The sequence below is a fragment of the Mastomys coucha genome, unplaced genomic scaffold (assembly GCF_008632895.1).
Source record: "Mastomys coucha isolate ucsf_1 unplaced genomic scaffold, UCSF_Mcou_1 pScaffold6, whole genome shotgun sequence".
Lineage (NCBI taxonomy): Eukaryota > Metazoa > Chordata > Mammalia > Rodentia > Muridae > Mastomys > Mastomys coucha.
The window spans coordinates 86,899,671-86,913,171 of NW_022196912.1; the positions used below are offsets into that span (position 1 = coordinate 86,899,671).

Here is a 13,501-nt window from a genome sequence, read left to right on the forward strand (position 1 = left end):
TCAGAGTAAATGAGGTTATCCCCTCATCCCAGAACTGCAGCATCAAAGACCTGTGTGTGTTCATTCCAGGCATGGCAGCACAGTATGCAAATATCACCACTTAAACTTAAACTGCACTTATTTCTGGTACCAAATGAATACCAAGAACCCATCTTTTTCCATGGTAGCTCTTTCCTTCCTCCAAAGATATGGAACTTGTCTAACTCTGGACTTGAACCATTTGTTTGTGTTGATGAAATTTTCAGGCATTCAGAGGAACACTCATACATCATACCAAAGGCATCTGATAGGATCATCTCAGCCTGACTTTGACATAACTTCGCATAATTTAAGTAAGGAGTGACACTTTGGAAATGTATGCATGCATACATGGGAATGTATAAAACACACACATACATAAATATATACATTTGCCTACATTTATAAACTTAAACAATATTCTGTCATTCAAATTAGGTATTTAGTTTGTCTCCTTTATATATAAATATATAAATGTCAATAGATACATGACTCAAATTCACTCAACCTTTATATGAGCCCACAATGTAATTATAGTATAAAGCAGAGATGAGACAACCATAAGCAACTGTCATATGAACCAAGACAATGGTTGCTATTGGTTATGTGTCTGGTACTGGGTGTGATATAAAGTTCTTATTCTCATCAACCATAAAATTTAGTGCTCAAGGAGCTTCTATACTCATTTCCTTATTTAATTCTCATCCTATCTCTATGAAGGAGATAAAATTCTTATATTGCAGATACTGTAAACAGAGCTTAGTGTGTCCTCAGTATCCCAACAGGCGCCAGCCATACTCAAGACTACAGACTTGCCGAGTTCTCGCTTTCTCTTTGTTCTCCCATCTGTGGCTTTATTCATTACCAGACTGTAGAGAGTTGGATTTTTTTAAGTGCATGCATTAAAGGTGTAGAGAGCCAGTTGTGTAAGCTTATGCCTCCAATGAAATGGAGTATAATAGCAGCTATTCCCCTGAGCACATGCCAAGAGTTCATTTGAAAGTCAATTCTTTGAACCTCAAGACCTTTTCCTCATTGGAACTACATTACACATGATCTCCAGGTATACCCCAAGAGACAAGTTTTTAATACATAGCATCAGATGCTGTGTAATAGTTTTATGAAGATACAGTTGAATAGTCCTCACATATGTAATGGGAAATTTCATCCTGACATGCTATCAATTTATTTCTATCTATACAGTTAGATGGAAAATGAGCTAAAGAGACTACGTTTGCCTAGAGGAAGTCTTCACACACTCACAGCTCACAGAGCCTCTCTCGCTTGCCCTTTGCCTGTCCTCAGTTCACAGAGCTTCCCTCCGCCTTGCCCTTTGCCTGAGGACAGCACTTTCTTTAGGAGCCTATGATTCCCACACAGTATAACATTTCAAAGCCATCATACTTTGATATAGGGGACAAAAGAAAGCTACTGGTCCAGGCTCCATTCTCCAACTCCAATACTAAAGTATAATATTTTAAGTCCTTCAGAGTCCCATTTAGAATATTCAGCCAGATATACAGATTCTTTAAGAATGCTCAAAGAATTTTTTTTTTACCATCGTTAGTTTTTGCATCCAATTTTCACATTGAAAAAAATCATAAGACAGTTTTGCCCCCTTCTTCAGCGATGTCAGTTTTCTCTCTTTGCTTTGTGGTGCTGGAGATCTAATCTCGGGCTTCGAACTTTCTAAGCAAGCACTCTCCCACAGAGCTGTGTCTCCAGCTCTCAGTCAGCATGCTTCTTAGTCTTAGCACCAAACGACAAGAAAAACTGTGAGGAGTGTTGTTGGGTTTGCTTATTTAAGTGTAGGGCTGTGGAAATGGTTCAGTAGGTAAAGTAACACCAAGCCTAATGGCCTGAGTTCAAACCCACATAGTAGAAGGAGAGACTAGACTTCCACAGTTGTCTTCTGACTCCAGGCATATGTTATGGCATGGGGTGCACATGTGCATGCACACACACAGACACACACACACACACACATACACACACAAAAAACAAATAAACATAGTTTTTAAGTAGCTTGAAGGCCTATGGTAAGAATTGTCAAATAAGGATTGTGTGTAAATATTAACATATGTTTGAATTTGAGAGGATTAAAATCCATTCATGTAAAGATTATCATTATCTATGCAAGGCTGAGCCATCATTTCATTGTAGAACAGTTTATAGTAGTTTACAAGCATTGGTCCCTGAAAATTCAGATACCAGCTTCCCAATTCTTTTCCAAGCTCATATATATTCCCCTTTGATCTCCAAGGAATAGGCTTTAAACAGAATCTTAGCATACTTGATGGGAGCCTGAGAGCTTCATAATTTCTAGTGTGCCCTGCCTAATGAAACCATCCCATTTGTGATTTCATTTGTAATATGTTAATTACGGGGTCTCCAAAGAAGTGTTAAGACTAACAGTTACCCAACCCTCAGATGGCATTGTTCACCCTCCCTGGAAACTAGGCTGCACCACTTAGCAACTAGCTGGCATGATATTGCTGCTCGTGTTTACAGATGGACCAGCCACTCTACAAACTCAGCCAGAGGAAGACCAGAGTAGGGAAAAGCTGAAATAATTGTGCCTTGTTTGTTTCTAAATGTTGGCTCATAAAGAGGTCAGATGTCTTCATTTCTTAACAGTATGAATGAATTTAAGGCATAACATAAGTTTCCAGAAAGCTTCATAAAAATCTCTGTTTTGAAGAGTAGACAGTGAGAGCAGGGTCTTTTTAAAGTAGTATTTTTCTCTTTGGTTAAGTTGCCCTCATAGAGTTTGTTTTACCATAGTCTTCTGCCGTTAGAACTACTTTTATTAGAAGAGTCTTAAAGCGCTTGAGAGTAGAAAATCTAAGTCATAAGAGGGGCAAAAGAAAACTGGGATATCAGGCAGAAGAAAAGTTTCTTGTGGTTATCAGCATGCTTTTTTAAATGCCTTTCGAGAGAAGCAGGCCTCCTTGTATGGGCAGACTAGAGCTGGGGAGGGGCTTGGGGGGGCACATTCTGTTTCCCACTAGAAGAATTATGCGAAACAGTTCATCTGTATAAAATTGGCCTTGGCAGTGCTGCTGAGACTGGGAGACCTTAAGGAATCTGCTGAGCAAATGCTAGTTGTACACACTGTTGGCCTGAAAGCTGCAACGTGTTTTGCACACCAAAGCTTCTCTCACTCATGCCTTGCAAAAGTATGCAGGAAGAGCTGCCATTTTCTCATAACATACCATTAGGTCTTCTTTCCCATCTTTACTTGAAGACTTCTCTAAAAATTCTTTCAAGAAACTATTGATTTTTGTCTGCTTGAACAGCCCTGAGACCCCTGGGACATAGCCACCAATGTGGCTTCTCAGTTTTCATGCTCTGTGCTTTTCCTCCCGACTCTCCACAGCACCTGCTGCCATGGTTTGCACCCTCTATGAAGGGGCGCTAGAGTTGGCATCGTTCATGTGGGCCACACTACCGTCTTATCTTAACTCTTCCTTATGATACAAGAAGACAGGTATTTCCATCAAAGAGAAGCACATTTTCTATAATAGTATGATTGTTCAGTCAAGCTGATGAATTTAATTGATAATCTTCAAGTAAGAAATTCAACATGGTGACTGGGACTATAGCTCAGTGATAGAGTATTTGCCAGTATGTGCCTTAGTTTTGAGCTGTGTGTGTGTATGTGTGTGTCTTTATACAGACACACATGCTCCTGCACACATGCACATGTACACACACATACACAGTCACCCACTCAATCATGCATCCACCATATTGAATAAATGGGAGCCTGGTGGTTGTTTTAAAGAGGAATTATTATTTTCCTTCTCCTTCTAAGCCCTTTTCTTTCCTGAGTGTGGTTTGCTCCCACTTGAAATGGTGTGTAGCAAATGCCATCTTTCATCTTACATTTCGATCTTCACTGTATCTTCAGCCAGCCTGGTTCACTTGAGCTAAGGACTTGAAGGGCAGGAAACATCTCCTGCCCTCTTGCCCTGCCCCATCTTCACTGTCCTTGCCTGCTTTGACTTGCCCTGTTTGCTGCTGTGGTTTCTGAACTGCATGTATCTGATTTGCTTTTTCTATGCCTCTGCCATGGCTGTAGGAGTTCTTTGTGAACAATAACTCCAAGCAGGTAAGCGAGCTACTATATAACCCTTACTTAACACGGCTCCTTGGCTCCATGTAAGCTTGAAATCCCTTGGTTATCTTGTTAGATAATGTAAGCCAATGACTAGGTGATTCCATTCTGGGATTCAGCTCTTCCTGGACTGTCTCTGCAGAGTGTGCCTGAAATCTGGGCACAAGAGACCTTTTCTCACTTAGCCCCATGGTTCTCCAATATTCATTCATACTGCCTCTGCTTCCTAAACTGTGACACAATTCCAAAGCTCTCTGGTTTCTCTGTATTTTTTAAATTCCATAATGCATAGTCCCTAACCACTAATGAAATCAAGTTGGCTACTTACCAAGTTAGCCTATATACTCACCTTGAACTTTGTATTGCCTCTAATTTTTATGCCTGTTCCACCTTAGTTGTATCTGGCCATCATGAATTAATAAAATAAGCAAATAAAATAAGCAATTGTTAATCCAGGTAACTGAACAGATTTCTACTGCCCCCTCTCCATTGTCCTTCTGTCAGGCTTGGGAAATGAAATGCACATTTGGCTTTTGAGGACTTCCCGTTATAGTCGAAGGTGTTTCGGGGTTATTTCTCAACTTTCTTGACTGCTAAGGATTGCACATGGTCCTTGGGTGAATGGACCCCATAAATGATTGGACCAGTAATGACAAGGCTCTGCTGAGCTTGATTCACAGTGACAGTTCTTCTGTCTGCTGTTCATTGGGATTTGAGGAACAAAAGAACAGCATCACACACTGATAATTTATGCACGTTTAACATCTTCAACTTGGAGGCTCTTTGTTCTTCTAAATAATGCTTTTTCAAATGTGGGTGGTCAGCTTTGAAATTGTCTGTGCCAAGTAGAGAGTGGCCTTTGTTTTGACCACACCACCTTCTGAACACTGCTTCATCATCTCAGCTTAGCCAGGGTATGTGTGCGTGCACAGAGAATGTGGAAGAAAAGTGTGTGTCTGGAGCCTGACTATCCACATTTGACTTTGATGGATGTCTCTTGTGTTCTTTCCAGAAAGAAGCAGATGCCATTGATGACACACTGAGTTCCAAACTTAAAGTCAAAGAGCTGTCAGTGATTGATGGTCGGAGAGCTCAGAATTGCAACATCCTTCTGTCGAGGTACTGTTGGTGCTGAATAAACATGGCTGGGAGGAGCAGCTCTCCTCTTAGCTTAGAACCACATGGTTGCTGTTTAGTTTTATTCATTTTCTGCTGAAGTACGGGTCTTCCAAGGCCCTTCCTTCTGTGTAGGGTGAATTGACACTTGCTGGTGTTACTTTTTCTGGAGAGATCTCTCAGGCTGGATGCTGATCCTGGTCTTTCCTTTCCAGAAGCCTAAGAAATGAACTCACTTCATTGACATCTCAATTATGGACACAGTTTTGTCCTGGAGTCACACTGTCACCGAGTCAGGAGCTGTGTTGGTGCTTCTCTAGTTTGCTTTTGTTGTTGTTGTTGTTGTTGTTGTTTTTGAGACACAGTTTCTCTGTGTGATATAGCCCTGGCTGTCCTAGACTCACTTTGTAGACCAGGCTGCCCCGCTGAACTCACAGAGAGCTACCTGCTTCTGCCTCTGCTTCCTGAGTGCTGGGATTAAGGGCATGCACCGTGACTCTCAGCTCTATTTTGCTTTCTAATGTCACTTTTTTGTATTTCAGAATTACATGAGTTCATCCTCCTTTTGAACATCTTTGTTTTATAAAGATACGTAAATCTCAGTGAAATGTTACTTTATCCAATTCAACCTTGTTCAAAATCTTTCTTATAACTTGTAAACTTTAAGACCTTAGAACTTGAAATGAAAAAAGAAAATTGGGAGCCTGAATTGTGATTGCAACTTCTGGCAGTGTTGTTTGGTCATTCCACATTTCAAGTGGCTTTTTTGGTATGTAGTTAGGCAAACATAACTAATGCTAATGACGTGTGGGAAGGTGCAAGCAGTGCTGACATTGGGATGTAAAAGGATACCGCAGACTGGGAAGAAAGTCATGTGTGCATGGGGCTGGTGTAAGGTGACTCGCAGAGGGAGCGAAGATGAAAAGTAGAGGTCCTTATTACTGAACTGGCCATCGACTAAGTTTCTTTGAACACAAAGCCGCTGCTTGGTTTCAGCATAGATGCCTGATTGTTGGCCAGGTGTATATTACCCCTTCAAGGAGCAAGTGTTCCCTTCAGTAAAAGAGAAATTGAACCTTCATGAGATCCTTGAATTTTAATGCAACTTATAAGGTAATACAAACAGCCCATTTCATCTCTGCTCTGAGTGGAAGCTATAGATGTGGCCAAGCCCCTTAGCCTCACTTTTGCACCGTGAACCATGCTTAAGTTAGATACGGTATCTGCCTAAAGGTGGTACCACTGCAGTGTCTACCCACTTTCTTCCATGGTGTGTATATTTATGTTGCTGCAATTTCCCAAATAGCATTCCTAAATGGAAATGTAATCAAAGATTTGGGGAAAAGTATATGCTTGTTTGTTGTATTTTTTAAAGGTCTTTTTATGTGTTTGACTGTTTTTGCCTGCATGTATGTCTGTATACTATGTGTATGCCTCGTGCCTGCCCATGGAAGTCAGAAAAGGCTATCAGATTCTGTGGGACTACAATTATGAATGTTTGTGAGCACATATGTGGGTGCTGAGAATCAAACACTGGTCCTCTTTACTCCTGAGCCACCTCTCCAGCCCCAAGTTGTTGTTGTCTTGTCTTAATCCGAATCCCTCTGTCTATATCTTGTGCATTTGCTGTCCAGAGCACTTTCAACACAATACTTGACAAAGAGAGACATCACTGAATCTCTGTCATGTTAAAATGCTTGGAGAGTACAAGCCGAGACCTCATTCCTCATAAAGTATTCCCAGTGCTCAGGGCCAGCCAGGATAATTACCCAGGCTACAGATAAAGTTACAGCTTTCTCTGGCTAATTTTCCATCCCATTATTGAAGGATTTATTTTGTATCTGTCGTGTGTAAATCCCAATAGTTCAAATGTCAAAGAGCCTAAGGTGAAGTAATATAGCACTGTGTGTGTTTAAATGCTCTCTTTTTCTCTCCAAGATAGTTTGCCTGGAACCTAATTAGACTACCTGTGGAAATTCTTGATAGATTATTATAATGAGCATTTCATTTTGCACTTAGGAATAACCAGAAATATATCAAAAATTATGTTGAGTTTTCTGGCTTTCTACACATGCAGTGCCTTTCCTCCCTGCTTATTTCCCTCATGAAGGCAGCTGTCCACCTGTTTTCTTGTTGATGGAGAATTTGTGTCTCAGAAATTGTTACACCAGCATCCGTGGCAATGAGAGGCTCTGGCATATGTTGTATTTTCAGATATATGCATACTCCCAGGATTTGGACAGCCTTTAGAGCTTCCTTACATGCTGCCACCTGGCTTAGAGCCCAAAGCGGGTGACTCCTGTGTTGTGCATGGTGAGTAGGTATTTACAGCTTAAGTGACCGAGGTCACCTGAAGCTCTTAAGAGCAGAAGAAAGAGAAGTTGTTCAGTGGAGGGAGAGCAGTGCCCTGCCTATCACATGTGTGAGGAGAAAGAAAGAAAGGAAGAAAGAAAGAAAGAAAGAAAGAAAGAAAGAAAGAAAGAAAGAAAGAAAGAAAGAAAGAAAGAAAGAAAGGAAGGAAGATAGAAAGAAAGAAACAAAGAAACAAAGAAAGAAAGAGAAAGAGAGAAAGACAGACAGACACTCACTCTCTCAAGTGGGTCTGTATTACAGAATGACTGCTTCCTGAGTACAGCTGTTCCTTTTTTCCAGTTCCTTTCTTGACATGGCAACCTGGGTGTCATAAACCACAAAAAGCTCCTTTATTAAGTAGGAGGATCTGGCAAAGCCGGCTGAGACTGATCTAGCCGTCTGTCCCTAGCTTGCTCTAATTACCCCTGAATGTTCCCATTCTCTGGGCAAAGTTTTTAAATGCCCAAGGAGAGCAACCTGGAGTTAAATCCTATTTTAAGGTGGCTGCTTCATTTCCTGCCAAGAAAGGGCAGTGGAAGCAGACGCCTCAGGAGTTGTCACCGCAGTACACCAAGAGCACTGCCAAGCTGTAAGAGCAACTAGCAGGCTAGAGTCAGTAGGGTCCTTAAATTACAGAGATTAAAGGCTCATTTTGAGGGTGACAGATGACACCAAGAACTTCAGGCTGTAGAGCCATGCTGGGGGCAGGTAGGGCTCCTTTGTCTGACCCAGCAGGCCACGTGTGTGGTGTTCTTAAGGACTTGTCATTAAAGTCTCCTGTCTCTTTGTGGGCCACACTAAGAGGAAGTTTAATCCAGGCAGCCTCTGGAAGTTGAAGAGCATAAATATATACAATTTCAAAGGCAAGCAGCTTCAAACTCCATCTGGGTAGCTAGTGAAATTCAAGCCCAGCGCTTTGAGTGTTGTTCTCACTCTGGTTTTCAACCCTTTGTTTTTAAATGCAAAGCAGAAAGGCTCAAAACAATTTCCTCAGCCTGAAAGGACACAGAGCTCATTTAGTTTTCTCCTCTGAGCAGAGCTTGGGGTCCTATGAGATAACTCAGCCTGCGCTGCCAAGCCTAGGAACTAGCATTCAGTCCCAGGGATCCACACGATGATGGAGAGAACCACCCCTGAAGTTGTGTTCTGACTTCCACATGTGTGCTGGGGCACACACCAATGCACACATCCAGGGATAAAGTAGTGAAGTAATAAGCAAGGTTCTGCTGGTGCTGACTGTAGGTGTTTCCTAGCATGTTAGGTTTTATTAGAGGCAGTTTTGGTCTTGAGTTACTGTCCCTTCCTTTGCCCTGTGTGGCCACACTATAGTACTGGCACTTTAACTGACTTAAGAGCCATAATATCCTAAAATCCAGGGCTAGCCTTGACAGTGGAGATCTGGTGCTGTGCTGTACAGATCTCCTGCTTTCTTCCATTGTATTCTTCACCCAGACCAACCTAGCTAAAGTGTTCCACTTAATGTTGTGGATTTCCTGTCATGTTCTGGTGCACATGCTCGAGAAGTAGTGATTGTCCTGGGGGTTAAAACAGCCTGGAGGAGTCTGCCAGGGCCAGCCTGTCTCTACCCAGCACAGGGGTGAATGTGGCACCACAGTCCAGATGAGGGGTAAAATGGATTTCCCTTGTCTAGTGGACAGTCTGGCATTTACTGGGCATTCCTATCCACACTATTTCACTCAGCCTTCATCACTGTATGTGACAGCACCAGACCCTTGAAAAAGGATTGGGACATGTATCCTTATCTCCAAGGTGACTATAGTTTTGGGGAGGGTTGGGCTATCAACAGCCAAGACTCTTACGATAGAAAGCACTCATCTCCCAAACAAGCTGCAAGGCTCAGTGAGTGCAGAGAGGGTTCCACGGCAGTAGAAGGGTTAATATCCTTTCCTACTTAAACCAGCCACACTGCCAGGAAAGCTACATGAACCAGTAAGCAGTAAAGAGAAGACACATTTGGGGAAGCTCCTGCTTAAAAGCATTGTCTTTGATTTCCTATCCTCAAATATAAATGAAATTAAATTAAATATATGAAAATTCCTGACCTAGGAAGTGGATCGTGTATTTCACTTTGTGCACCCGGAACCCCTCTGACATACAGTGAGGTCACGGTCGAGTTCTCCCCTCACCCACAGTTTGTGGACGTTGGGTATGAGGAGATCACTGTGGCCACTTTCCCCATCTCGAACTTTCCTTGACAAAACTAATGATAGAACATGGCAGCTTGTACCCGTGTCGGCAGAACATTACAGAGCTGTGAAAGAATGTCTAAGCTGTTTCAAAATCCTATTTTTAGTTTCCTGTGTTGTCAGGAAATAAGCTTTTGCGGAGAGTTTGAGAAAAACCATGCTTGAAAATCGGCAGCTGGTGTAGTGGAATGAGTCGTCTTGTATTCCATCGTAACAATCATGACAACATTATTAACAAAATAAAATATGCCTTCTCCAGGTTGAAGTTATCCAATGATGAAATCAAGCGGGCAATTCTAACAATGGATGAACAAGAGGATCTGCCCAAGGACATGTTAGAACAGGTGAGCCAACAGACTATCAGCAGCCAAAAGGATTCTGGGAAACCTTCCTGTTGCTAGTAGATAATTTTCTCATCTCTGAATTGCATTGCTTTAAAGGACTCTTACTCTCTTATTGTTCCTTGGAAAGATATTTGAGAAGGAACGTCATAGGCCGTCAAATGTGGATGGAGCAATAGCTCAGGGGTCAAGAGCACTTGCTGCTCTTCTAGAGGACCCAAGTTCATTTCCAGTACCCATGTAGAGTGGCTAAGTGCCTCACTCACAATACCCTTATCTGGTCTCTAAAGGCACTGAAGTCACATGCCAATCATGTGCTCTCTCTCCCTCCCCCACTGTCTCTCTTTCATAAATAAAAAATGAAATGAAATCCTAAAGCAGATCAACAAGTGCCTGAGGTCCACCATCTCAATACTTTGTCCCTAGGCTTCAGGTCAACGACTGTCTTAATATCTCATAAAAATCTGCTGAGGCTGGTGGGAAAAGGTATTTCTCGGGAGTGTTGAAAGTCTCACAAGCACTCTGAGATCAAAAACCACTCTGCAAACTATTAATTACTAAATCTGCATCTTGACTCATACCCACAAACACAAAAGCCACCATTAATCCCAGCCACCTGTTCTAAGCTGTCATACCTGTCCTATGGTAAGTGAGTTATTTCCTAGAGCTAAGTCATGCCTCTATTCATATGCGACAACTTAGTGTCATAAATGGCAGTAAATCAAAACTTAGGGGCAGCCACATCGGCGTCCCTGAGTAGACTACTTATTACCTTTGGCTAAGCAGCCAGTCTAAAGTGGTGACTCGTTCTGGAGCATTTCTGCTTAAGCCACTCTGACTGTGTCATGTGTGTCTAACCAGTACATGTTCCAAAGCTTGCTACCTGTCTCTCACCCTGGACCCTTAAAGCTTGAAGGTTTCTGAGCTTTGTGGTGACCATCTCAAAGTGCTTTAAGGCTGGCTAGTCGTGCTCCCCCTCCCTTGGCCTTGGGACACAATCTGAGTTTAGGTGATCAGGTTTAAGGCCTGTGCTTGCCAGAGCCAGATCCACGGAAGGTCAGTCGTGGGTAGTAGCAACCGTGACTATGGGCTAAACATGGCCACCATGTGCATTCAGCTTGGAAAGTATGGAAAGGCTTATCATGTGTCCTGAGTGGCAAGGTCATCTCTTATAGATTGCCCCTCTGTCTTTGTGTGCAATTTTGATGGTGGCAACAGGTCCAGAGCAAGGCAGACTTGTAGCCTTGTCCTGGGTGAAACCCTCACAATTCTAGGAGAACAACTTACCAGGCTGCCATTTAAACATTTGATTTAATTTTCAAAATGTTAATAATTTTTTTTCTCCATGTCTGCCATGGTTCGCTGTGGATGCACAGTTTAAAGTATTCTGCCCTGGCAGGGATGTTTCCAGATCCCTGTTCTTTCCCTCACTGTACAGCTGCCCCAGCTTCCAGGTGACCCCACCTTCAAGTCACTACGAGAAGTGACAAACTGTGTGCAAAGCCGCCTCTGTCTACAAGGTCATATGCTTAAAATTCTACAGGATCTGTTTACTATGAAACTGCATTCAGCAAAATTCCTTCTTGAGGGGAAGGATCACAAAGCCCTGCCAAAAGGGCTTGCAGTGCAAATAAGACACACTCCAAATAAACAAGGAAGAAAATCTGTCCACTGATGCAGCATCTGGCCAAGGACATTTTTGACCTGGTCTCTCCTGATAATTCTGTGAGCTTCTTGCTCTCTGCTCAGCTCCCACGCTCTCTCTTTCCTCTTTTCCTTCCTCATTGTAATGTTCCTCCGCCTGGTATTTGTCTACATACCTCTCTTCAAGACACGTATCTGTCCCAGCATCCTCTTAACCCTGCGTGGAACCCACATGAGGGCCACGTGTGGTCCATGCTGTCTGTTGCTGGTGACCCCAAGGCTAAGGCTGGGGCTGAAGTCAGTGAACCACTCTTCCCCGGAGCCCGTCTTTTCTGTCCCCTGGTGCTTTCCTAGCCACATCCCTCTGGAAAACCATCCAAACGCAGCAGGATGCAGCAGGTTACTTGCCTCTGCTTGGGGGGAGGGGGACTCACATGCCTCTTCCTATGCTCTTGAAAGTCACAGAAGACACACAGTGGTGGCGTTTTCCTGATCACACACCAGCTATAATCCTGGCAAACTAAAGGAAAGATGTCTGAAATGAGAAAGTTTCCTACCTTAGAAGATAAAACCCTGAAATAAAATGGAGAGGAACACCCTTCACCTTGCTCTCTTCTCCTTGCCCTGCAATATTCCCTATGCAAAGAACAGGAAACTACATGTCCTGTTTAGTGTCACCATTTGGACCTGGGAACAGAAATGCCTAGAAACCAGCATACCTGGCCAGCAGGCCACGCACCACTCCTTGGCACCCGCTCTCATTGTTCTTCCCTTCCACCCCCTAGGGCAAGGGAGCTAGCTGTCTTTGCTAATGCCCTGGCACAGCCATTCCTTTCATCAGAAGCCTGTCTGAGCTGGCTGCTTCGCCCCTCTCAGCTCTCAGCTGGCCAAGTGTCAGTCTTCAGTGAGTGCACACAGTGTCACTGCCTTCTCTGTTCCTGGCAGTCTGAGGTTGTGAAAGCCAGTCCTTCTCCTCCTCCTGTTCACTCATCAGCCCACTGTCATCTGTCATCTTCACCTCCTTAAAGCTGGGATTGCTGAGGACATTCACAGCCTCCCTGTTGCCCGAGCCAGACGACACTTGGTGGTTCTTCTCTTTTTTGGTGTCTTCTTGATGTCTGACATCAATGGCTGCTTACTCCATAGTGGCCCTGTGGATGCTACACAGGCTTCTCCAACTTAACCTCTAGTGCCTCCTTTATGGGTTCCTCCTCCTCCCATCCCTATCCCCATCCCCTGAGTGCTGGTTTTCTCCAGCCCTGACCATATTCTTAGCTGAACACTACCTCCCAATGATGCCTTCTCTGTAGTTCCAGTTCTCTCTCTGTGGTGGCTCCCAGCCAGCTGCCTTTTAAGAGTTCCAATGAACATCTGAAAATCTATCAAAGGAGTAACTCAAGTTATGGGGAAGGTCTCGTTTCAATTTGGGGGAGAAAAAAAGCATTGGATCTAGAAAATAGTATGCATACCCAGTCCCCTACAAACACAAATGCACACAAATGTGTGTACTTTGAATGGCAGCCAGACACATAGGAAGTAGCTTTCTCAACGTTCAATATCATTTCTTCATTCCTCATTCTCATCCTCCAAAATAAAATGTGGAAAAAAGGTACACTATTCCCACTGTTTCTCTCACTGAACTCTACATGGAGCAATAAGGAAGATGGAATTAGAGAGATAGAAAAAGTAAGCAAAGTGAATGA

At 43.1% G+C, this 13,501-nt stretch overlaps 1 protein-coding gene across 8 annotated transcripts in view; it reads left to right on the forward strand.

The window, feature by feature from the left end:
- The window catches only part of Daam1 (dishevelled associated activator of morphogenesis 1), a 150,105-nt gene that overhangs the window by 118,891 nt on the left and 17,713 nt on the right, over positions 1-13,501 (forward strand). For 6 of the 8 annotated variants that reach the window (XM_031356974.1, XM_031356975.1, XM_031356977.1 and 3 more), the window contains 3 exons: positions 4,103-4,132; positions 5,151-5,257; positions 10,073-10,157. In XM_031356974.1, the coding sequence (XP_031212834.1) occupies positions 4,103-4,132; positions 5,151-5,257; positions 10,073-10,157 (222 nt within the window). The remainder of the gene's footprint in view (positions 1-4,102; positions 4,133-5,150; positions 5,258-10,072; positions 10,158-13,501) is intronic. The other 2 variants (XM_031356980.1, XM_031356981.1) reach the window with 1 other exon arrangement.